Raw genomic sequence first — 24,300 nt, forward strand, 5'->3', positions numbered from 1 at the left:
CAGGGCTGAGGCATCGGGGTGGGGCCGGGGAGCAGCAATGGACGTGCAGGGGAGGCTCACCTGTAGGCAGTTCCCAGGAGCAGGCTCAGGACTCCCCCGATGTGGACGCCGCTGGCCAGAGAAGAGGCAGCCAGGCCGCAGGCACAGAGCCGCAGGAGAGTGTCCCACAGAATGCCTAGTGAGAGGACAGAAACCTGGCACAGCCTGTCGGGGATGGCCCTGCTGCTCCATAGCGGCCTCCTCCCTGCCCCGCCCGCCCTCGTCCCAGTCCAGGTGGCGGTCTGACCTGTGAGCATGCTGGAGAAGAGCATGGCTGGGAAGTAGTGGTGGAAGTAGAGGACCCGGCCCATGAGGAAGAAGGGGAAGTAGTGGAGCGCCCAGCCCAGCAACAGCTGACCGCCTCCTCGCAGCAGGACCTGGGACAGCCCTGCCCAAGAAGCACAGCCCCAGTCAGCCCAGGGAGGGGCGGAGATCCTGGGCTCCAGCCCAGCTCTGCCCCATCCTTGCTGTGTGACATAAATAGGCCACCTCACCTACTGGGCCTTCCTTCCCTCACCTGGACCAAGCCCAACACCTCCAGCAGCTGGCAGAGGAGAGGAGCAGCTGGCACTCAAGAGCCCTGCTCGCCACCCACCCAGCCCGGTGAGGCCTCCGCACCCACAGCAGGGGTGCCAAACACCCCTAAAGAAACCAAAATCCTACACACCCCACAGACAGCTTCCCCCACCTCCACTGCCCACATCTTTGCTGCCACACAGATGTTTGCAGCAGCAGACAGGGCCAAGGTGAGGTCAGAGAGGAGGATGGAGGTGGGGCAGAAGGGAGTCTGGGATTCTGGCTGTTCAGACAGGGAGCTGCAGAGGCCAAAGCAGCCCAGGTGAATGTCTTAGATGCTGTGGCCCGTGGCCTGGCAGCTAAAGTTACCAGGACCAGCACTAGGATGGGAACCCACAGACAGTGCCCTGGGGCTCCTCTCTCCCCACTAGAGGACAGGGCCACGGAACAAGAGTGGGCAGAAGAGAAAGACAGCAGCTCTGTATGGAGCACAGAGGTTAAAAGTGAAGACTCTGAACTCGGGCTGCTTGGGTCTGAACCTCAGCTCTGTCACTTATTAGCACATGTCCTGGGACAAGTTCCTTAACCCCTGTGCCTCGGTTTCCTAGTCCATAGAATAGGGCAGTGATCCGAGGACAGAGACCAGTCAGGGGTCTGCTCCTGTAAGGTTTTTGGGAGGATGTGTGTTTAACATGGCACCAGGCATTCAGTGACTGTGAGCTTTAAAAAGCAAAGGAGAAGGGAAAGAGGGGCCCATCAGCAGGCAGGCCTTCCCCTGACTGCAGGCTTCCTGCCAGCTGCCAGGTCAGGGAGGGAGAGGCCCAGGGACCTGACCTTCAACCTCCGCAGGCAGATGCGCCCCTCTCTGCACAGTGACGGCAATGATGCTCCCTGAGAGGAGGTAGAGGGCAATGCTCAGCAGATTCAACCACCAAACCACCTGGAAGTGAGACTGAGGGTGAGAGGAGAGCTGCGCTCTCACAGGCCTGGCCGAGGTTGTACCGGGCACGTGCGGCACTCACCGGGTTGCCGAGCAGGTACACTCGGAAGTCCGTGTCATTGACACCCGAGAAGCGCAGGCCCTGCGGAGCAGAGAACACACTGCTGATCTGGGGCCCGGCTCATCCCCGCTGTACAGGTTCCAGGATGAGGGGACTGGTCACCTTTCACAGACACGGAGCCTGGGCGGGAGGCTCAGCATGTGAGCTCTCTGGGAAGTCAGGGCAGAACCAGGGAAGAACAGAGCCCCGTCCTGGCCACCCCATGTCAGGCGTGAGGCCTCATCCAGTCCCCAGCTCACCCCACCTCCACCAAGTCTCTTTCTTCGCTCCATTTCCTGGGAGGAGCTCTAGCCTCGGGCCTACCTGGTAGTTGATAGGCCAGTGCCAGGGTTTGGATGTGAATTCATTGTCCTTGGGTTTGAGGCCGTTGTTCCCCTGCAGGAAAGTGGCAGAGGAAAGCTGGTCAAGACAGATCGAGGGCGGACAGAAGTGTGCGGCCCAGATTCTCTGGTAATGGCCAAGTATCAGGAGAAGCCCTCCCTCCTCTCTCCCTTGAGGAAGAACCTGGTGCTCACTCTGGGTCACTGTCCACCTGCCTACGACATCGCCTCACTTCTCCCAACAGGTAAGCCTCCAACTCCCTCCTGAGACAGTCCAGTCAGACCTCCCTGCTTGAGAGAGAGAGGAACGAGGGACTTGTTTCTTATGGGCACAAAACATAGACCCATCTTGCAGACCAAAGATAGGTGTCAAGAGAATGAGGAGGGGGCATAAAACCAGGGCTGACGTACTTGTCCCTTTGGAAGGCCAATTTCAAACACAAACCCAGGAATGCTGATGAGTTCCTGGACTTTGAAATTTTTACTTTAGACCAGTGTTCTCAACTTTTTAAATCATTGCCCCTCACATACTTTTCAGACTTTTTTTTCTAAACACCTCCCACCATGACATTGTAATATCACAGCTATACTATAAATCTGTTTATAAACTATACTAGAGGCTCAGTGCATGAAATTCGAGCACAGGGATGAAATTCATGGGGGGGGGGGCGAGGGGAGGGTGTCCCTCAGCCCCGGCCTGCACCCTCTCGCAATCCGGGACCACGGCTCCTAATTGCTGGCCTGCCTGATTGCTCCTAACCCCTCTGCCTGCCTGCCTCATCATCCCTAACCACTCCCTGCCTGCCTGATCATCCCTAACCATTCTGCCTGCCTGCCTCATCACCCCTAACCACTTGCTTGCCTGCCTGATCGCCCCTAACTGCCTCTGCCTCGGCCCCTGCTGCCACGGCTTCATCCGGAAGGTCATTTGGCTGTCTGGTCTAATTAGCATATTACACTTTTATTATTATAGATGAATACCTGTGCTTTATACATTACGAAGTTAAGGGGGGTTTGCCCTCAAGAACACATTTTACCCACTGGAGGTGATATTACTGCGGTTGAGAATGCACACTTATCCCGAGGGACTCAGCTCCTTTAATCAATAGCCAAGAATATCCAACAGCCTGTGTCTACATGGCAAAACCTGGCCTTTGCTAAACAGGAAGGAAAAGGATCAGGATCCTGGGTGCTAACCACCAGGACTGGCTTCAGCCTCATCATCAGGGCCCACTGAGAAGGCATTTCCCGAGGAGGAGTCAGGTGCTCTGGGCCAGGTCAGGGTTTCTCCAGCTCGGCACTACCGCCTCTGGGGCTGGAGAAGTCTTTGGTGTGCGCTGTCCTGTGCAGGGACTCCAGCCAGAACTATAATAAGCCAAGGGCATCCTACTCATTACATTAAACTCTGAGAAATTTGGCTTCTTTACTAAATCAAGAAATTGAAAGAAGGAAAAATCTGTAACCAGTATAGGCATATGCATTTGTCCATTATTCTCTGCTTAAAACCTAGAGCGGACTTGATCCAGCTAACCTCACCAGGCACGGCAGCCTTTCCCGCCCAGCGTTAGGCCCTCCTCCCTCTCCCCTGCACTTTCTGTGGTCTAGACTATTGTGGTCTCTCTCCCCGTTCTGACTCTGCATCGGCTGAGTAAGTCCCCTATGTCCCTTTTCTTCTTGGACTCCTCCTCTTCAATAATAAAATAAGGGTCCCTTTTCTTGTTGGACTCTAACTCTTCAATGATGAAAAAGGAAATAAGACTATTTAGATTTAGTCTTAAAATTCTACCTAGACCCAGAATGATACTTTGACTGACAGACACGTATTGAAAGCAGCTATGTCCTCAGGCCAAAGTGACAGCTACAAGCAGAGAGGCAGAGAGAAAGTGACCCAGGGATTGCTTGCTGTCAACTCATCACCTGCCAAAGTGCAGAAATGACAAAATTTGAATTTTTAAATTTAATCTGGTGATTTAAGTCAACTGTATTTACTGACACTGCTTCTATAATCACTTCCAGGAAAGTCCACTTGACATCGGCTCACAGGGGGAAGTAACAACTGCTATACCTCTCTGCAACCCTGTGGGCTGAGAAACAGTGATTCTTCAACATCGTTCCTACAGAATACCGGTTCTCCTAAGCCAGAGTAAAGGGGTTTCCCCTAAACATCAAAACTGCAGCAGGGTTTCTCCAACCACAGGGGAGAATTTAAGCTAGTGGGTAGAATTTCTCAATTTAAGGATTTCCTCTCTCAATTGTTTTTAAACCTTTGATGCTACAACTGCTGTCAGCTACTAATGATACAGAGCACAAACAATGAGTCTTAAAAACCTTAAAAAGAACAAGCCATGTCCCCTAATGGTTTGTCTCTGTCTGGAACAGGAGTCGCTCATGGTTGGGATTTTTTGCTGCGTGTAAACAACACACTCAAATTAGCTCTTCATTTTAATTGATCATAACTTCATATGATGGAATGTACTGTCACCCTTCAACCGAGGACACTGGTTTTCAGGGCTCTGCCACCTGATCAGCCTGGAGAATCACTTCGAGCCAGAGGAAGGTAGTGGGGCTAGCACTGACTCGGAGAGCCTGCCAGCCTGGCTTTGAAGCCTGGATCTGCCTCCCACATTTAACTGTGTGACTCTAAGCAAGGTATTCATCTCTGCGCCTCAGTCCCCGCCTCTGTAAACCGGGAACAATAATCTCCATAGGACTGCAGTAAGTATTAAATGAGTTAGTATGTGTACAGCCCTTAGAGTAGCGCCTGGCACATAAGAGCTACATAAGTTTTCACTGGTGTCATCATTATTGTCATCATCTTCATCACCATCATCATTCTGTGATAAACAGAAATGCCTTTGAAGACCAACTCAACCAGTAAGTGAGGACACTTTCAAAGTCCTCCACGAGGGGCAGTGGATCTAAACCATGGCTATTGGTTTGTGATCTGAATTTGTGGATGGCCCGGAGCTCTTAGAGAAGACACCAAATGGGAGGGGGCCATCTTACCCGGATCATCACCAGGTGGGACTCCAGCAAGATCTCAGGAAAACTGGGCTGCAGCACGTCCAGGCTGATGTTCGGCACTAGAAAAAGAAATGGCAGAGTAGGGAACGTTTGTCACACCTTCTCTCTCACAGCTGTCCATGCATCCACACAGCTGCCAGAGTCTGAGTGCAGCTTTCCTGACAAGCTGACTATCAAGTAGGTGAAAGTGTTGGGGAGATGGAAGAAAACTTGGTCCAATTCTTGATTATTCCTTCAGCTTGTATTAAGCACTCATCAGGCATTCTGAGAAATGCAAAGGCAACAGACGACAAGGCCTGGGTGCTCTGGCAGCTCTTGGCACAGTCACTCTTCATTTCGGTACTGGCACCGCTGCCCTCCCTGCTAGGCAGAAGGGCTGTAAGATAGGGACCAAGTCTATCTCGTTCACCAATATATCCCCAGGGCCCCACATGGTTCTGTCATACTCAATAAAGAGTTGCTAAGCCCTAGCTGGTTTGGCTCAGTGGATAGAGCATTGGCCCGTGAACTGAAGGGTCCCGGGTTCGATTCCAGTCAAGGGCACATACCTCATTTGGGGGTTCAATCCCCAACCCTGGTGAGGCAACCAATCAATGTGTCTTGTCTCTCTCACATGGATGTTTCTCTCCATCTCTCCCTCTCCCTCCCACTCTCTCTAAAAATCAATGGGAAAAAACGTTGGGTGAGGATTTAAAAAAAAAAAAAGAGTTATTTAGGTAATTAATTAGCTGGTTGGTTAAATTAGGTGGTAAAAGAATGAAATGGGAAGTAGGGAGAAAAGAAATCAAGCAAGAAGAGGGCAGTCTAAGAGAACGGGCAATGAATCCAAAGATTCGCTGAGTTGAAGATGACACTGATGTGGAAATGTCACACTGGAGCCTGGGAGTATAGACACAGGGCCCAGGCCAGGGCTGTGGCTGTCACTTTTTGTAAACGTGTTGGCTGGATGTGGGGAGCAGAGGAGCTCTACACAGGGGCCTAGAGGGAAAGCACAGCCTACTCTAAGCCTTGAGGGCGGGAGGTGCTCATGGTGCAGGAGGAGAAGAGCCCAGAAGAAGACTAGATAGATAGATCTGCATTACAGAGGCCACGGAGAAGAAGAGTCCAATCTGGCCAAAGACAAGGAAAATGAGGAGAGACAAGTAACTCTGGCCTCGAGTGAGGTCATTGGTCATTTCAAGGAGAGAAAAGTGTAAGTGGATGGGAAGCAAAAGGAGCCACCTATAAAGACAACGCATATGAAGAGATTAGGTTTAAAAAGGATGAAAGTGGAAACAATAATAAAGCAACAGCAGTCTAAAAGGTTTGTTTTTCTAAGATAAGAGTTACTTATAAATGTTTCCCGTCAGAGCCAGCCCAGGAAGTGACTTCACTCACACTTGGGATTGATGTGGTCCTCCACATTCCAGATGGAGTTGAGGGTTTCCTTTAGGTATGGAGAACAAGTAACTTCCAGCTGCTCCCAGCCCCTGTGGAAACAGTCACAGGTGTCTCTCAGAAGACCTGAAACTCGCCAGAGAGAAGCACTGTCAACTGCCCTTAGGTCCATGGAACCCCTCTCTTTTCAACCCAGTGGCCATGCTTTTTTCAACCTTGAGCTATCCTAGGAGTATTCTAGCATACAGTATTCCCATTTTAGAAAGACAGATAGATTCAGAGAGTACGAACGTTTGCACATGTACAAACCTTCAACTATCAGAGCACATAAAACACCAGGGGAACTCTGGAACTCTGTGCTCTACAACACACCTGATGCTTGTCTCCCTCCACCTACCACTCAAAATAAGCAAACATTAGGTGAACATTGACAAGTGGGAGACGGAATCTTCTGGAATACTTGTAGTGAGAAAGGAAAAGCATGAGGCTCAACTGAAACATCAAAACCCCAGAGACTCACCACTTGGGCAGAACCTTTCCCGAGGAGCCCAGGACACAGCCTGTGACCAGATGAATGAAGCGAATTCGACTTCTCAGCACTTTGATCCGGTTTCCAAATTTTCTGTTTATAACCTCAATCCGCCAGAAATCATTTGAGTCCCCTGTCCCATTCTAACACATAAGGCAAGGAAAAAAATGCAAAGAAAGTAGTATGACTTTAGAGAAGACATTTCAGATGCCACCATGTGACAAAGGTCAAAGACTAAATTGACCTCAATGACTGAGGTGGGAAAGGGAACAAGAGGGCCTGGAAATATTTCAAGTGATGGATACTGCTCCAGCACTCACTATTCCAACCAAAAAGTTAGTATAACTCCTGGAACCTGATGTCCAAGCCTTCACTTCATAGGACAAAAGTCTAAATTCCAAATGGATGTTTCTGCCCTTAAACCAAACTCAAGACATCATCCTGAGCCAACAGAAATTGATTTGGGCCATTTGCATCCATGACCTTGGCCGTGTGGACACCCACTCAGCTAAACCAGAAAGGTCTGGCCTGGACACTGTACTTTGGAAATTAAGACAGTTGTGCCTAATTCTCTTCGGAGATGCCCACAAGAAAAAGGTGAAGCTCAGAGTCTTGGCTCTAGCACATACTGGGATGAGCAAATAGGGTTGGAAAATCCACTTTATGAAACCCAAAATTTTTACTGATGCACCAAAGCCCTTGGAGGGGAACGTAACTGCTAGTTATAAGTCTAGTTACCCACTCGTTGTTTTTGTTTTCAAATTACTGCCCAAGCCATAAGTACTCATTGAGCCTCCTCTATGAACTGCATCACCCAAGGTAGTAAAAATCCAAAAGCAATGTGGTGAATATCCCTCTGCAGAGGGAAGTAATCCTTAAAAACAAGGCAAACATGAATTTGGGACCTGGTAAGGATAAATGTACATATTCATCTGGGTCACATTATGGGTCCGTGGCTTCTACATCCAATGTGATTTAAAAGGGACTGACACAGTATTCATATTTGACATTTATTAAGTGTCAGAACATAAAAGTGGCATGGTTATTATGGAAGGAGAGAGATGGAGACAGATAGATTTCATAGGCTGCTTTTCCACAGCAAGCCTAGCCCAAAGTCCCCAAATGCTGAGTCCTTGTACAGCCTCCATCCTTAGGAACATGCCAGCGTTCTGGGGAGGACGTGTTCCGCCATATGGCCCTAAGCCAGGCTGTACACACTTCAGTTGCTCACTTACTATGCCATAGCCAGTGACCTGGTAGTGCTTCCGGGTCAGGGGGGCCTCATGATAGTGACTGTGCAAGTTCCGAGAGGTCCTAGAAGTTAGAAGAGAGAAGTTCCATTATCTGGAAGAAAAGAGATGTGTAGTTTCTTCTTTAACCAAGGATACTTAGAGTCACCTATTCAGATTTTAAAAAGAACCTGAATGTAAAATTCAACATATCAGGAACTCCTTGACTATTTACTCACAAGAAATATCTAGAGAATTGGAGAACTGCTCAAACCAGGAGGGACAATGGTAGGAGTACTGGACTGCATGCCAAGAAAGGGGCTACCTTCAGGTGGAAGGAGCAGGTGGGGGTAGTGACAACACATTTGGTGGCTTTGAAGCACTTACCTCGCAGGTATGGGTAGAATAATCTTAAAATCTATAATCTGCATATGCCAGAGATAGTAAACCTTTCTCTCCTATCTATTTTCTACTCCCACCACCAGTTTTATAAAGTGGGGATCTATGGGGAAAATAGGGGTTTAATTTAGCTTTTATTTATTTGTGCTTACTTTAATCCATAATAAGAAATAAATGTTCATTATAAAAATTCTGAAATTTTTCAAAAATCCTATCTAATAAAGAGGGAATATACTAATTGACCATCACACCCTCACAAAGGTGGCAGCATTCACAGCCAATAAGGAGGGAATATGCTAATTGACTGCCATGCACTCAAAGATGGCAGCGCCCATAGCCACAAGATGGCAGTGCCCAGTCCCCTCAGCCCCACCAGGGCAGCAGGCACGCGGCATGGCCAGGCCTGCCCCCAGGCAGGTCCAGCTGCTCCGCGTGCCTGCCTCCGGAGTCCCCCAGTCCCCTCAGCCCCCCCAGCCGCCCAGGGCCAGCTCGAGGCTCAGGTAACCAGGGCTGGCCAAGGCTTGTGCTACCGGCAGTGGCAACAGCAGAGATGTGATGGGGGTGTCGCCTTCCCCTGATCGCCAGGTCGCCTCCCACCCCTGAGGGCTCCCAGACTGTGAGAAGGGGCAGTCTGGGCTGAGGGACCCCCTCCTCCAGTGCATGAATTTTCATGCACCCAGGCCTCTAGTAAATTTAATAACAACAAATTTTAATTTATTAAAAAATAAAAAGTATTTAATAATGAAATTAAAATTTTAAGTATCCATAATCATACTCATCAGAAAAAACTCAAATAACTTTGGTGCTGAGCAGTGTGCTGGGGTGGGGTGAAGCGGGGTTTGGGAGGCTCTGTCTCTGGTGCCTGAGATGTTGTAACTACCCCAGCAGCTTGTTCCATTAGCCAGAGCCTCGTTCAAACCTGACTTCTGTTCATTTCCAGCTTAAAAACAGCTCCTTACCTTTGGTGCCCATACCACTCATTTATCCCAAAGAACTTACTCTTTATGTTCTAGTCGAATGATGTCTCCATGTTGTACAAACTCCACTGGGAATGAAGGGTCTAGGGGATCTGCCAAGAAGAAACAAGCACTGGTACCTGAAACCATTCGCTCATTGGGCCAGTACTGATTGAGGGCCCATTGGGAGTTACAGTACCTGGCATGTGCTAGAGATGCTGTCAGGATACAGAGAGACCAGCGGGAAAGGCCCCCGACTGTTTCAGAGGACTAGAGAAGGGTGTGTCCCAAAATAATGTTTGAAAAAGACTCTCAGAGGGAGAATTTTGCCAGATGAACAAGTGGGGGAAAGTCACAGAAGTATGAAAGAGCAAAACTCATTTGATGTCTCCTGCAGTTAAGGGGGTGGGCGAGAAGGATGGGAATGGACGAGTGTGTGAACAGTGGGGCCAGGCTAGAAATATGGCCATCTCTGACAGGCACTGAAGACCCCACTGGAAGATTTTTAAGCTGGGAAGGCAAGTAGTACTACGATTTTCCTTTGAATAGTAAAAAAATAGTCTTCCAAAAATTAATTCCATGCAAATTACCATTTTCCAAGCTCTCCTCAAAATCAAATGTTAAACCCTGCACATTTTGCCAGTGATTATCTTGTTCCTGGCAATATGCTTGCTAAGTCTGAGGTAAAGAAAATGATGAAATGATGAAAAAAGGGACTACAGCTGACACTTGAACAACATAGGTTTACAATGAGCAGGTACACTTATACACGGATTTTTAAAATAAATACTACAAATGTATTTCCTCTTCCTTATGATTTTCTTAATAATTTTCTTTTCTCTAGCTTACTTTACTCTAAGAATACAGTCTATAACATATATGGCATATAACATATGTGTTAACCAACTGAGTATGTCATTGGTGAGGCTTCTGGTCAATAGCAGGCTATTAGTAGTTAAGTTTTGGGGAGTCAAAAGTTATACATGGCTTTCTGACTGCGCAGGAGGCCAGTGCCCCTAAGTCCTGCGTTGTTCAGGAGTCAGCTGAACTTCTGTATCACCTAGAAGTCAAAACTGATCGGGATCTAGAAAGGTGATGACGATGGAAAAGGAATCAGCAGTAATCACAGCAACACAGAGGAATTCTTGCAAATTTCCATCCCAAACAGTGAGACACGAACACTCCAGATCAAGAAGACAATTTTACTAGCACAAATCATGGCTCTCAAGTGAATCAGAGAACTTAACCACAGAGATTCCCACTCCTATGTGGGCTCTTACGGTCTCTTTCAATTTAAAAGTTTAGCCCTAGCCAGTTTGGTTCAGTGGATAGAGTGTCGGCTTGTGGACTGAAGGGTCCGGATTCAATTCTGATCAAGGGCACATGCCCTGGTTGCGGGCTTGATCCCCAGTAGGGGGTGTGCAGGAGGCAGCCGATCGATGGTTCTCTCATCATTGATGTTTCTCTCTCTTCCTCTCCTTCCTCTCTATCAATAAAAATATATTTTAAAAAATAAATTTAAAAGATTAACTAGCAAGATGACAGATCTAAAAAGTCAATGGGAGGGAAGTTTTCTTTCACATAACTTTATTTCATATAAACTTATTTCATATAAATTTATAGCCATCAAGTTCTCAAAGACATCAGTCCCACAGTGACCACCATCCACAGTGCTTGCAGACACTGCCTTCTCACAAGTTCTTAGTTGCCCAGGTGAAATGCAGCTACTTCAACCTACAAGCCACAATGAAATAACGGACCAGGGATGTTCAAAGATTCGGCTATGCCCACATGACTTTCAAAGTAAAGCTGGTTTCCCCTCATTAACACCTCATTGTGATAGACCACTTAAGTTTGGCCTGTTGAATAAAAATCCAATCTATACCAGTATTAAAAAGGTATAGACATAGATCCTGCCCAAGAGTGTCATAATTTATATTACTAAGGAATAGGATGCAAAGACAGTGATTGTGTATGCCATATTCTGATCCAAAAACCACAGCAAGGAGAGGAGTGGGGAAAGGAAAAAGAAGGTGAATTCAGATGATCATCTGCCCTTTCCCCACAAAGGCTCAGGGGCAGCTGACCTGAGACAGGCTGAGCAAGGTGGTGTTTGCTGGGGAGTCACAGAGGATGCCTGTGGCACAGGACAATCTGCAGGGGCTCAGGTGAGCGGGAGATGCCCTCTGTTCTCTCGCAGATGCAGCAGAAGGCATAGCCTGCAGATAGCTAGCTGCCTAACAAAAAAAGCAAGATCCAGATACAGCCCATGTCATAGGCCCTGAGAGCCCAAAAGGTGTGCCTCAGAGCAGCTTTGCCCGACTAGGCAGAAGCAGACTAGCAGGCACTTAGTGAGGTACCAGACAGCAGCCTAGACAGGCCCAGCACAGGGCTGGCAGGCCCTCAGATCTCCAACTGACTGCCCAGTCCAAGGATGACCAGTAGGCAGCAACACTATCATAGCAAGACAACTGGAGCTGTACCATATGCTAGGGTCTGCAATGCTTGACGTGTTCTAAATTAGAAATGAGAGCAGCCAGTATGTGCCCCATTTGGGGCTATTCACCAGCCCCTGGTGGCATACCCAGGTAATTCTCTAGATCAAGTCTGAGTTTTGGTCCTGCTCGCTGGCTTCAAAATGCAGCTCTGAGAGTGAGATCTTATCTGTCTTGCTCACTGCTAATCCCCTAGGCTGACAATAGCACTTTGAACTATTAGGTGCTCAATAAATAACTGTTGAAAGGATAACTGAGATAGTAAGCACGTCAAAAAATACTCAGGAAAGCCCATCTTGATACCCTTCTCTGGGGGCATGAGAAATGTGCAAGACTGAGAATAAGTAATCACACAAGAAGCATCAGTTCCCCACCACATTACCTGAGTCTGTGTTCTGCTTCTTGATAATCCACAGGTTGTTGTAGTCCTTGTGCAGATAGGTGGTGACCTGGGTGAGGGCGAGGGGAGGGAGGAGGCCATCAATATCAGCACAACCAGCCACAGGACAATCAACAGCAAACCAACATGCTTAAGCCTTTCTGAACCCCAGCCACCAACCCAAGGGATCACGTCTCCCAGCAGGACTCAGAAGCAGCAATGAGTGAGATTCTCTCCTTCCTTCTGCATTTAGAGGACTTTTCCCACAAGAAGGAAGAACCATGATACCTTGTATAACAGAGAGGACTTAGTGCATTTTAAAAAGTAATTAAGCCATGGCCGGTGTTGCTCAGTGGTTAGAGTGTCAGCCCATGCACCAAAGGGTCTCAGGTTTGATTCTGATCAAGGGCAGGTACCTGGGTTGCAGCTTCAAACCCCGGCCCTGGCACCTAATCCAGTACCAGGTAATCCAGCATCATGGTGGTCAGAGGGGAACACTGAAGCCTAAGCTGAAGCCTAAAGAAGCGGAGTTAACCATGGCAAAGAGGAAGAGGGCGCAGGAAGCAGGGGAAACAGCGCAAGCAAAGGACGGGCAGCATGAACGGGAATGGCGGGCTCAGTCCCACAGCAGTTTGGTGCTGCTGCCCTACCAGCGCAGAAGAGGCTCACGGACCTGCTGCTGGCGGGCGCCAATGCCCTCGGGATAGAGGTGCCTGTGGGAGTGGAGATAGCCGATGGCCATCCGCAGGTTCTTCACAGTGATCACAGAGCCGAAGGCCAGGTCTAGGAGGAAGGCAGGTGGGGGGGCGGGGGGAGGAGGTGGTGAGTAGCACCGTGCTAGAAGCCACCGCTGACTGGAAGGGGCCTCCCAAGCCCTAGGGCTCATAACCCTCTTACAAACCCCACTGGGCTGAGGATACCCAAAGCAGGTGAACCACTGCCTTCACACTCCTATAGGGTCAACTCAGGAGGGAGTTCACTGCAGGGTGCCCTTCTTCCCTCCCTCCTAAGCACTTCGGAAGAACCTGGGTAGTAACAGAGTGCTTAGAGCACTGTTTGTCTAGTGAAAGATTAGACCCGCTTGTCCTTCAGTCAAGGTCTGGACATACATCCAATGGAATAAGGGAAGAAGCATTCTATGTCGTTATCTGGAATGTTCCCCAAGATATGATGGTATGATAGACAGTCAAGACAGACTTCTGTGCTTCTGAATCCAGTACCATATGAAGTAACTATTTCATGGTATTTGGGCTTTTTCTTTACTCCAAATTAAAAAAAAAAAAAAAAAAGGCAGAGAAAACCTCATTTCCTTTTTACTGTCCCTTTCCTCAATCCCTCAAACTCTGGCCACCCTGCCATTCCCCACTCCACCAGAAGAGGTCTCACTACACCAGAGATGGCCCACCCTGTCTTCCTTTGTCCATTCACTTGGTCAGCAGACTGTGCCGATTATTACACTTGGATCCGAGGTGGAGCAGGCCTGGTTGCACCCACGGCAAACCCAGTCTTGGGGAAAATGGCTTCATGCATTAACGAGCACAAGACAGTGGGCAAGTGCTCTGGCAAAGGTGTGACAATGTGTGGCATGTGGGAGCCCAGGGCAGGGTAGGATGACTTCTCGCCCAAGGAGTAAGAAGAGGATGGCTTGATGGAAGAGATCACAGCTGAGCTCGGCTTTATAAATGATGAGTAGGAATTTGCACACTGCTGACCACCTTTGCTTTTTGAAATGCTCTCTGTTCCTCCTTCTCAGCCCCATACTCCCTCATGAATGGCTCCTCCGCAGCTCCTTTCCTAGGTCCCCTTCCTCCTGCAATCACCAGGGACCTGACCTCAGCCTTTTTCTCTTCCTCTCTCTACAGTTTCCTTACGGGTCATAGCACTGCCACAGCACTGATCACCCTTTACCTGGCTGATTCCTCCTTTGAAAGCTTCAGCCCCAAGTCCGCTGGCCCCATTGCACGATTTCCCAAAGTACCTCAAAGTCAAAGTCTCTGATGTAGAACTCAATATCTGCCTTTCCAAACGGACTTCCTTGCCTGCTTTCCTCTTTCTCATTCTCTCCACTGTCTTGGAGGGCCCAGGGTTCTGGGCAGGGTACAAGGCACTGGAGAGACTAAAAGACAGTCTTTGCCTCCAGGAAACAATCACCTGGGCTCAAGTCCTTAGTGTTCCCCCATTTCCATGTCCAACCTCCCTTGTCTCTGCCTGGTTGCCTTATCTCTGTGCTCAGCTCAATGCCTGCAACAGCATCCCAGAAGATATCTCCTGCCTCCACTCCCATCCTCTCCCTTGCCATCCTATACTTAACCACCAGAGTCATCTCCCTAAGGCACAGCCTTCCTGGCCTCCGCCCTGCCCAACACCTCCACTGGGTCTCCCATGCCTGTGTAATGAAGTCAAACACCTCATCCAGACATTTCAAACCCTCACTATCTGGTCCAACCTATCTTTTCAACCTTATTCTCAGGTACTTTTCTGCATATAATCTGTGCCTTGAGTTTTGCCCTGTCCTTGGCCTTGATCATGCTGTCCCTTCTGCCCAATATGCCCTCTCCTCCCGCTCCATCTGTTGAAATCTACACATTCTGCCAGGGCCTGACTCCCAGACCACTCACTCTATCTCTCGCACCCTGTGTTCCCACTTTATGTACTTAACCCGAGCAGTCATATCCTGCAGAGACTCTACATCAGACTCTACACGCTGGAGTGCATCCACCTACCGCCTCCAATGTGGCTAAGGCTTGCTCAGTTACTACCTGTGAATAACTGAACACACGTGAGTCACAGCACACCACGGTGGAAACTGACCAGTGGCCCTGAAGGTCCAAACAGAGCCTCTCTGGTTGGCCTTCCCACAGAGCTGGCTTGGATGTTTTCACAGCCACAGTGGAGAAGTCTCTCTTTAGGGTCAAAGAGTTTGCTGCTCAGGACATCTACTTCTGCACTTCTTGTGTCCCGACTCCCTCTCTTAAGTACTCGTACTGGAAATAACTGGATCTTTCTCCCATTTTTCCCTCTACAGACTGAAATAACTCAAACTATCATAGTCGTCTTTTCTAATTCAACTCCCAGAAAACCCTCTGCCCTGCATCAGGGCCAGGAGACACTTACACTCAGGGACGGAAGCGTTGTGAAGGGTGTTTCCTGAGAGCCGGGCCTGGAAGGCAGAGCTGAAGAAGCCATCGCCGGGACCACTGTGGGAGAGCAGGAGCAGGGCAGAGCCCAGTGAATGCAGTGAGATCATGACTTCCCAGGAGCCCAGAAAGAGCCCTGCTCGGCTCGTTTAAGAAGTACAGCCGGAGTGGCAGTGAGGCATCGTGAGACAGATATGGGTGATGGAGGAGGAGGAACTGGGTCCAAATCCCAACTCAGCCACTTACTCGCTAGGGGGCCTTCAGAAGATACCTAACTTGGCTAGCCTCTGCTCCTCATTTATAAACAGGGGATTTAAAGATTGCAAAGTAATTATGATTAAATGAGATAATGGGTACAAAATGCTGAACGTTCCTGACACTCAGTAGCTACTCGTTAAATGGGAGCTGCCGCTGGTGTTACTGTTATTATTATCCTCACCCCAACTGCACACCTTATGGTGGCTCATCCCTGTTAAACACCAGCGGCTTTGTTTAGGGATAAGGGGCTTTTGGCTGTTAGGAAATTCTTTACTAAGGGTACTGGCCTTTCTGAGCATTTTGGATACCCAAAAGATAGAGCCCAGGAGAAAACCAACAGGAAAACACCCTGGGTCCCCTCCTGTCATCCCAACCACAGACCCAGGAAATCACACGGCCCATCCATGGGCTTAGAGGCAGGAGGAAGACAGAGTGAGCGGCTGGAAAGGCTCTGCTGTACCTTTGATTCAGCACCGCGAAGTGAACAGCATAGATGGCCGTGTAGAGAGCCAGCGGCAGCACTATGAGGCACAGGATACGGGCAGTCAGGTGTTTTCCCACAGTCACCTGCAGACAGAGCCAGTGCTATACCTTATGCCTACATGTGCATTATATATGTTTTTGTGTAGAAGTCATAGTCACAATAAAATTGAAAAACTAATAGCCATAAAGAAAAACTCTGTGGAAATGCTTTCCATAACACCCACCACGGGAACAATGCCTGGGACTGAACAGGAGCCAGCCCCCTGCTGCATGTCCAGGCCCTCACCCTGTACACCAGACTGTCACTGCGCCACCAACAAAGCGCTGCCTGTATCTTCAGCATCGTCACTCATCAGTCCCCACTCCATCCCAGGCACACTGGTCCCCTGCACTTTCCTGGAGCTTCCTGTACTGGCCAGCCCCACCCATCGCATGGATGACTGCTCCTTATTTTAACTTCAGGCCTCAGTGTCTTCCCAGAAGTCCTCCTGCATCACCTGAGACTCGTTCACACCCTCCTCTGTGCTCTCACAGAACTTGTTGGTTGAACTATAATTACCTGTTCACTTATTTCTCTCTCTCCATTGTCTCTAGAAGGCAGGGATCGTTGTTTTATTCATCTGCATATTGTGTCTCACACTTAGAGGATAGCATGTCTGTATTTTCTGAATAAATAAACTTGTTGGGACTTGGTTCAGAGGCCATGGAGCAGCATTTAGTAAGAGTCTGCCTCCCCTCAGTCTGAACCCTAGGTCTGCCTCTATAGCGTGTATGACCTGGGGCGCATTATTACCTCTCTAGGTCTTGATTTCCTCATTTGTAAAGAGAGGGTAATAACTACCTACCACATAAGACTGTGATGAAAAGAAAATGAAATAATGAAGGTAAAGCATATTGCATAGTGCCCGGCACAGAATCAGACCTTCATAAACAATACTGTAATAAACCTTACTGGCTTCCAAATCTGGAAAGCCTGATTTGGGAAAAGAAAACTGTGAGTTCACAAAGTCTCCCTGACCACTTCACCTAAGGTCCCCTGCGTCAGCGCCTGACATATACCAGTATTTGGCATGAGCCCAACTGGACAGAATCCTCTGGTTGGGTAGTTTGCAGAAACCGATGCCAAAAATGAATTCCAGGAATGTGAGTCTATCCTCGCCCTTTATACCACCCCAGCCTCTCAGCCATGGCCCACTCCCCCATCCTGCTGCCTACATAGAGCAGCTGGCCCAGCCTGCCTGGGCCCAGGACACAGCCACTCACGCCTGCAGCAGAGGCAGAGGTAGGCCACTGGCTCTGCTGAGCAATACTGGGGAGCAAAGACATTTCTACAAGCACTTGGTTCTCACCAATGAAAGACTGAGGTCTCCAAACAGGTGCCAAAGGTCTGATACGGTGTTCCACCCCACGTGCAGGATGATAAAGAGGCCAACAAACTTGACCCCTATAGCACCAGCCAGATTAATGCCAGTCAGGCTGAGCCAGAACCACCAGGGGGCAGAGAAGGGCCTGAAAACCAACAAGACACAGAGTTCAGTTTGGCAGCTGGAACCAAACTCAAAAGCAAGAGCATCAATGGGCAAGGGCGCGGGTTCTCTGCCTCTGAGGGGCTGTGCTGTGCCCTCTCTGTGAGGGCTCCTAACCTCAGGGGACCACGTGGCTCCAAGGACAGTATGGTTTGTGAAACTTGAAACTGCAGGGAGCACAGTGTGGGTGGGAGTGAGGAGGATCTTTCTCTGTGAGAGGGGTCAATGCTTTCCTGGATAAGTAAGCAAAAAGCTTTTCTTCAAGGGGCAACCAATCATGTGGATGTCAGAGGGAAATCCAGAGAAGCCAGTGAATTGAGTCAGCCCTCTCCTTTGTCACCTCTGGGCCTGTCAAAGCCAGCATTTGTCCAGTGCTTACTATGTGTCAGGCACTGCTCCAAGTACTCTACACACATTAACTCTTCAACTTCCGCTAACCCCACGAGGTAGATCCTATTATTATCCTCTTTGACTAGTACACAGGGGAAAGCAAAGGACAGAGAGGTTAGGTAATACAACTTAGCAAGCGGTGGAGCATGGTTCCAACCAGGGCAGTCGGTGCCAAGGTTTGTGGTACTTACAGCTCCTAACACACTGTGCTGCAATTTTCTCACTCTCTGGCGGCCTCCCCTGCCAGAGCGAACGCTCCTTAACAGCCAGACCTAAGTCCCGCTGTACCTCCAGCTCCTAGCATAGTACCTGGCACAGAGTGTGCATTCCAGAAATGGCAGGTGGAAGTGAATCTGGCAGAGACAGAAGATAACCCAAAGCCAGAGAGACCTGGTGGCCACTGGATCAGGTTTTATTAGTATAACATCATTTAATGAGATAACATAATTTAATGAGTGTTGTCATGGTGAAACCAAGTGGACTTCTAGAAAAGCCTAGACTAGTCAGCTCTTTTGGTTTGAATAGAATGAATGTATTCTACTCTCTCAGAGGTAGAAGAATGATCTGGAAAGGACCACCCTGGGGAAGACGAGGCCCTCTAGTACAGCTTTAGAACTTAGCAGGGTCTGCAAGGATCCTCTTGACTGCTATGGGCCACTCAAGCCAGCCTTTATATACCTATTCCCACCGTTAGGTCTGGGCTGGATGTAACACCCACCAAGGAAGGGAGACAAACACTCCCAAGCAGGATCTACCCTGGTTCCCTCCCCTCTAGGATAGAGAGTGTGAGAGATAAAGTTGCCCTGGGATCTCCTAACCAGCACCGGTGCCAACGGGTGGCTTATAAGTTGGTGGGAAGGCATTAGGACCCTCCATAATATCTACAAACCCCTATCTAAATCCACCCCCACTGTAAAAATGATAATATTCTTGAAAAATACAATTGACATTTTCTTAGTCATAAAGCAAAAATAAATCTATAGAAAACTTTTTCAAATCTATTTTTGTGATCTAAAATGGGTAATCTAAGTTTTTTTAAAGTTGGATTACCTTAAACTCAGCCTCAAGACAGATCCTCTAGGCACTTACCCTGTCCCTGACCATTATAGAAATTTTGGAGCTGCCGTAGCCTCTGGACTTCCCCCTCGCCTCCCCCCCCCCCACCCCCACCCCCCACACACACACACACTCCCAAAGATGGTGTTTCTGACCTGTCAGCACAGGAGTTGTACTTGACCATGCTCAGCATGGCAGCCATGATGAAAAACATCAAGATGGGGTCAAGGAGGATGTACTGGGACAGAGTGAGGCATCCTGTGTCTGAAAAACATGAGCTCAGTGGTCAAAAAATGGGATTAGAGATGGGCCCCCGAGAACCAAACACCCCAGCAATAAGTCCCCCTTGTGTTTAATTGCAGTCAAGACTAGATGGGCCACTGAGTCATTGGGGAGGTAGAAGGTCACAGCTTGGGGGTACACCAAAGGCCAATGATACGAAATAGTATCCCACACTTCTTCCAGGCCCTTAACTCAAGAAAGGATCATGTCACTCATTCAGATAGAGCAGTCCTGAGATGAGGGCTCTTGCAGAGGATGCCTGTGGCACAGGACAATCTGTGGATATGATGAGTGGATATGATGGTACCTTTATGTTCCAGATAGGAACAGCCTCAAAAAGAGAGTTCTGCCACCTTGCTCATATAGCCACAAATGACCTACACCTAGGGTAGTCTTACCATTTTGCATGAAGTCTATATTGGGAGTTGATTCTCCAGATAGGTGCCAAAGTGAAACAAAATTTCATTACATCATGCCCCTGCTTAAACTCTCCAATGTCTTCCCATCTCACTCAGACTAACAAACTCCTCATGACAATGCTGAAGTCTGCACGGTCTCCCTACCTATCCAACCTCCTACCCCAACACCCACTGCCTCACTCACTCCACTCCCGCCCCACTGGCCTTCTTGCTGTTCCTTGAATCCCCTAAGTGCTGCTTATGCCAGGACCACCGCACATGCTGTTCCCTCTGCCTGAACACTCTTCCCTCACATCTCTGCATGGCTTAACCTTTTGCTTCACACAGGTCTCTGCTCAAGGCCACCTCCTTAAGGAGCTCCTCACTGACCACCCTCCCTAAAACAGGATCATTCCTCATGACTTTATTCTTCACCCACTCTATTTTCTACATTGCACTTATTGCTTAGAATGTTGCATTATAACTTAGTAATTTACTGGCTTATCATCTGCCCCACTAGGGAGTAAGCTCCTCATCCTCTGAGGCCGAGAAAAGTGGCCTAGAAAGAGGGGATGCTTTAAAAATAATATTGACTGAGAAAATAAATAAATGACAATAAATAACTGAAAAGGAAACTAAAGACACAAAGGAAAAAGCCACCAATCCTCTACCAAGAAGCCCTATAACCTTGCAACATATCGATCAAAACAAGGCCAGAATCACCCCTAAAATACCCACTTACAGCGGTCTGGACTCCTTTAAATGTTAAGCTCTGTCAGGTCATGAATTCACTTTCAGAAGAACAAGGCTAGCAACAAAATCGGTTTCTATGGATGAGCTCTCATTTAGCCATGGGAAGATTATCCACAGAAAATACGTAAGTTCCCATTTTACTACCCCCTGCTACCGAGCTACTTTGAGGCATCGCCCTTGCATTCAGCTAAAATTAGTTTAAGGAATACAAACTAATCTTGATAGTAACCTAAGAGAAGCAGAATTAGAATTTAGGCCTCCTTCTCTCTCTCTCTCTCTCTCTCTCTCTCTCTCTCTCTCTCTCTCTCTCTCTCACACACACACACACACACACACACACATTTATCTTCTTATCCAAACAACTGGAGCTCATCTATGCCAACTCTCCCTTCTAATAATGTAAAGGCTTGCTGTATACAAGTATATATATATAGTATGTATTACTAGTGAATAAAATAAGATTTGTAATACATTTACTCAATCCTAAAGTTACTTAACAACTGGGCCCATAGACAGATCTGTAAATGTGTTGATTTCCAGCCACATTCACAGTGTAGCAGACAATTTCCCAAGAAACGTGGTAGAAGACAACTTACCAAAGGTGAGGAGGGCAGCGCTGAGCAGTGCTGCGGGGAGGGACTTGGACAGCTCCAGTACAGTGAGGTAGGCAAAGGGGATCAGCAAGGAACCGAGGAACGCACAGAACTATGGAAGAAAAAGAGAAGCAGTCAAATAACCAGATTAGCTAAGGCTCAGGGACCTACAAGCTCAGGTCTAAGATGGAAGACCCCAATGAGGACATTACATGGTGACCTAAAATCAACTGGCACATGTACAAATGAGAAAGGGGTGGTGTAATCACGAGGCATCGAATCAAGCAGCATTTAGTTCCTTCCCACTGAGCACCAACTTGTGCACTGACACGAAATCAGCCAAGTTCAGCCAGGAAGGCGTGGGCGGGATGGCACACTGGTTTCAGGTGGGGGATGCGGGTTGGACTACCTATCACTACTAGCTGTGACCGTGAGGAAGTCACATGTCTCTTTACTCAGCCTCCCCATCTGTGTATGTGTAATGTGAAGAATAAGAGTTCTTACCTCAAAGGGTTTATACTCTGAAGATTAAATGACCTAAAGTTTATTAACACAAAGAAAGTACTTGATAAACATTAACTTCTACAAAACTATGGACACAAGTTAAGAAAGACCTCTCTGAGGTGTTTTAATATTGTAGAGAATTCTATTGTTATTTCTGTTATTTCTGCCTTAGCCCTTTTCTTCAATCATACCAGGAACCACTCTTTAATCTACAGGTTGTATTTTTTATTTTAGCAAAAAGATTGCTTTGCACTTCAGTAACTGGAGGGGTTTTTTTGCTTTATTTTTAACCATAAGCCTTCTCTGTACCTTCCTACTCTATCCATCAAAGTAAATAGGCAAGCCCATGAGAATGAAAATTCTCACATTTGGGCTGTCACCTTTTGTTTGTTTTTTTTTTGTTGTTGTTTTTTTAAATAGATATGTATTTTTAAATATATTTTATTGATTTTTTTTTTTTTTTTTTTACAGAGAGGAAGGGAGAGGGATAGAGAGTTAGAGACATCGATCAGCTGCTTCCTACACACCTCCTACTGGAGATGTGCCTGGAACCAAGGTACATGCCCTTGACCGGGATCGAACCTGGGACCCTTCAGTCCGAAGGCCGACGCTCTATCCACTGAGCCAAACCGGTTAGGGCAGGCTGTCACCTTTTGTTAACAGAAAGCAATGTGCCCTAGTGTGAAAGGGAACAAGGCGGTCATATTTGGCCTTCTCAATTCCCATAACAAGTTCACAATGAGTCAGGCCTATATCCAATTACACATGCTATATGGTATTCAAAAGTCATTAAGAAGACACAAGGTCACTTAGAATATGAACGTGAGGGTATGGGACACTTCTTGTTTAATATGGTATATGACCATGCAAATTATCCAACAATTTGTCCAAATAAGCACTTTGTATTTATCTAAAGTGTTTGAGCTCCTCAATGAAAGGGGTTTGTAAATGTAACTTGCTTTGAGAGCTCTACGTTGAAGGTCAGTTTCTTCAGGTTTCATTCAGCTACAGGTATGGAATGCCCAGACTTAGGTGTTGAGGCCCTGCCATGCTCCCTCAAGGCTGCTGCTGGGATGCAGGGAACAGAGGGAGCGGACACATGGCCTCCCTCCCAAGACTGGCACACCCCTTGTGTGTGCCTGAAACCTTCATGGGAAAGAAGTAGGAACCTGGTGCCAGGAGTGTGGGGATGCTGAAGTCTTAAGAAAGGGCCCTGAGAGATAAGCAATACTCCAGCAGGTGTGGTCTGAGAGAGGAAGAACATGTAGCTTGCCAATGTGCTGAGGCCAATGCTGGGACTACAGGAGACTCCTGGCACCTGGGTCCCAGGCTGCTCTCCAACCTGCAGTCTGATGCCTCACATGGGCATAACAGATGAGGGTGGGCTTGCTCCTATCTATGTAATCTCCATTATCTGTGGCCTCCCCTTCCCTTCTTACCCACACCAGTTCTGAGTCTCTACACCTGAATTTCTACTACAGGGTATGGATCCAGTCATCCTCCCCCGACCCCAAAGTCCGTTGTGTACACCTGCCACCACCCCAGGATTTCCAACTGTAACATTCATGAGTGTGGCCCCAGGGCTCAGTGAGCCTCTTTCAAGTCAGGAAGCCTTACTCCTCTCATTCCCATGTAGTTGTGATGCTCATATCTGTCCCCAGGCTTCTGGAACATAAAGGTACCATCATACCCACTCAGGTAGCCAGCAAGACCTATCAGCATCTGAGAGAAAGAGAACAAACAAAAACAATGAGAGACCTTTGAGAGGAGATTCCTTCATCCCCTGAACTTCCCTCTAGCAGCACCCAGGATTTGGCTTCCCTTGACAACTGTCCATAGAAGGAGTTGGCAATGTGACATTTTCTCCTGCAGCTGTTCAAAGCAAAGAATCTTTTGTCTATAGAGCTCATTGCTTGAAACAAATCCTCTCTTGTGTTAAGGCCAAGTTATTGGGAACTGTGCAGACTGGACACTTAGAAAGAAAAAAATCCCACAATTTGAAGGGCAGGGCCAGTGAGGGGCTCACTCATCAGCCTTCTTTCATTTGCTATGAAATAAAAGCTGATAGCTCATTGTGGCGGGGCGGGGGGCGGGGGCGCGAGGGGGGCTGATTCCTGGGGAGACTGGAAAATGAGGTTCCAAGTCAGAATGAGGAGGCAGAAAAGTGGCCAAGTTTCTACACATCAGGATAGAGACAGGGAGGGAGGGGGATAGAAAAGAGGAAAGACAGCTGCATTTCCCCAGAGGGGAACAGAAAAGTCCCAGTGGAAAAAATGCCAAAAGGCCAGAGACTGGCTTCTTCTTTTTCCAGTATTCCAAGGGAGACAGCCTTGGCACATCCCAAACCAGGACAAATCAACCATAAACTAAGACGAGAATCCTTCAAAACATTTGGGAGGGTCAGCCTCTTTCTATCTTTCCTTGTGTAAAATTCTTTTCACACAAGCAATCAGAAGCAGCGAAAACATAAAAACTGCCAGCAAACACCAAGCATCTGTAACAGCCCCAGGCTGCCCCAGCCCGACCAGTTGGGTTAGGCCCGTGGTTGGCAAACTGCGGCTCGAGAGCCACATGTGGCTCTTTGGCCCCTTGAGTG

General features: G+C 48.1%; 1 protein-coding gene across 2 annotated transcripts in view; it reads right to left on the reverse strand.

Moving 5' to 3' along the window:
• The window catches only part of POMT2 (protein O-mannosyltransferase 2), a 41,143-nt gene that overhangs the window by 5,062 nt on the left and 11,781 nt on the right, over nucleotides 1-24,300 (reverse strand). The window contains exons 3-20 of one of the 2 annotated variants that reach the window (XM_079769219.1): nucleotides 23,322-23,426; nucleotides 21,204-21,312; nucleotides 19,330-19,438; nucleotides 17,552-17,711; nucleotides 16,180-16,286; nucleotides 15,439-15,521; nucleotides 12,998-13,107; nucleotides 12,328-12,394; nucleotides 9,494-9,563; nucleotides 8,102-8,180; nucleotides 6,858-7,009; nucleotides 6,338-6,429; nucleotides 4,943-5,019; nucleotides 1,920-1,991; nucleotides 1,578-1,637; nucleotides 1,390-1,495; nucleotides 287-427; nucleotides 61-175 (exon numbers count right to left, since the gene is read on the reverse strand). In XM_079769219.1, coding sequence (XP_079625345.1) covers nucleotides 61-175; nucleotides 287-427; nucleotides 1,390-1,495; nucleotides 1,578-1,637; nucleotides 1,920-1,991; nucleotides 4,943-5,019; nucleotides 6,338-6,429; nucleotides 6,858-7,009; nucleotides 8,102-8,180; nucleotides 9,494-9,563; nucleotides 12,328-12,394; nucleotides 12,998-13,107; nucleotides 15,439-15,521; nucleotides 16,180-16,286; nucleotides 17,552-17,711; nucleotides 19,330-19,438; nucleotides 21,204-21,312; nucleotides 23,322-23,426 — 1,814 coding nt within the window. The remainder of the gene's footprint in view (nucleotides 1-60; nucleotides 176-286; nucleotides 428-1,389; nucleotides 1,496-1,577; nucleotides 1,638-1,919; nucleotides 1,992-4,942; nucleotides 5,020-6,337; nucleotides 6,430-6,857; nucleotides 7,010-8,101; nucleotides 8,181-9,493; nucleotides 9,564-12,327; nucleotides 12,395-12,997; nucleotides 13,108-15,438; nucleotides 15,522-16,179; nucleotides 16,287-17,551; nucleotides 17,712-19,329; nucleotides 19,439-21,203; nucleotides 21,313-23,321; nucleotides 23,427-24,300) is intronic. The other variant, XM_079769218.1, reaches the window with a different exon arrangement.

Source organism: Cnephaeus nilssonii (genome assembly GCF_951640355.1).
Source record: "Cnephaeus nilssonii genome assembly, chromosome: 4".
Lineage (NCBI taxonomy): Eukaryota > Metazoa > Chordata > Mammalia > Chiroptera > Vespertilionidae > Cnephaeus > Cnephaeus nilssonii.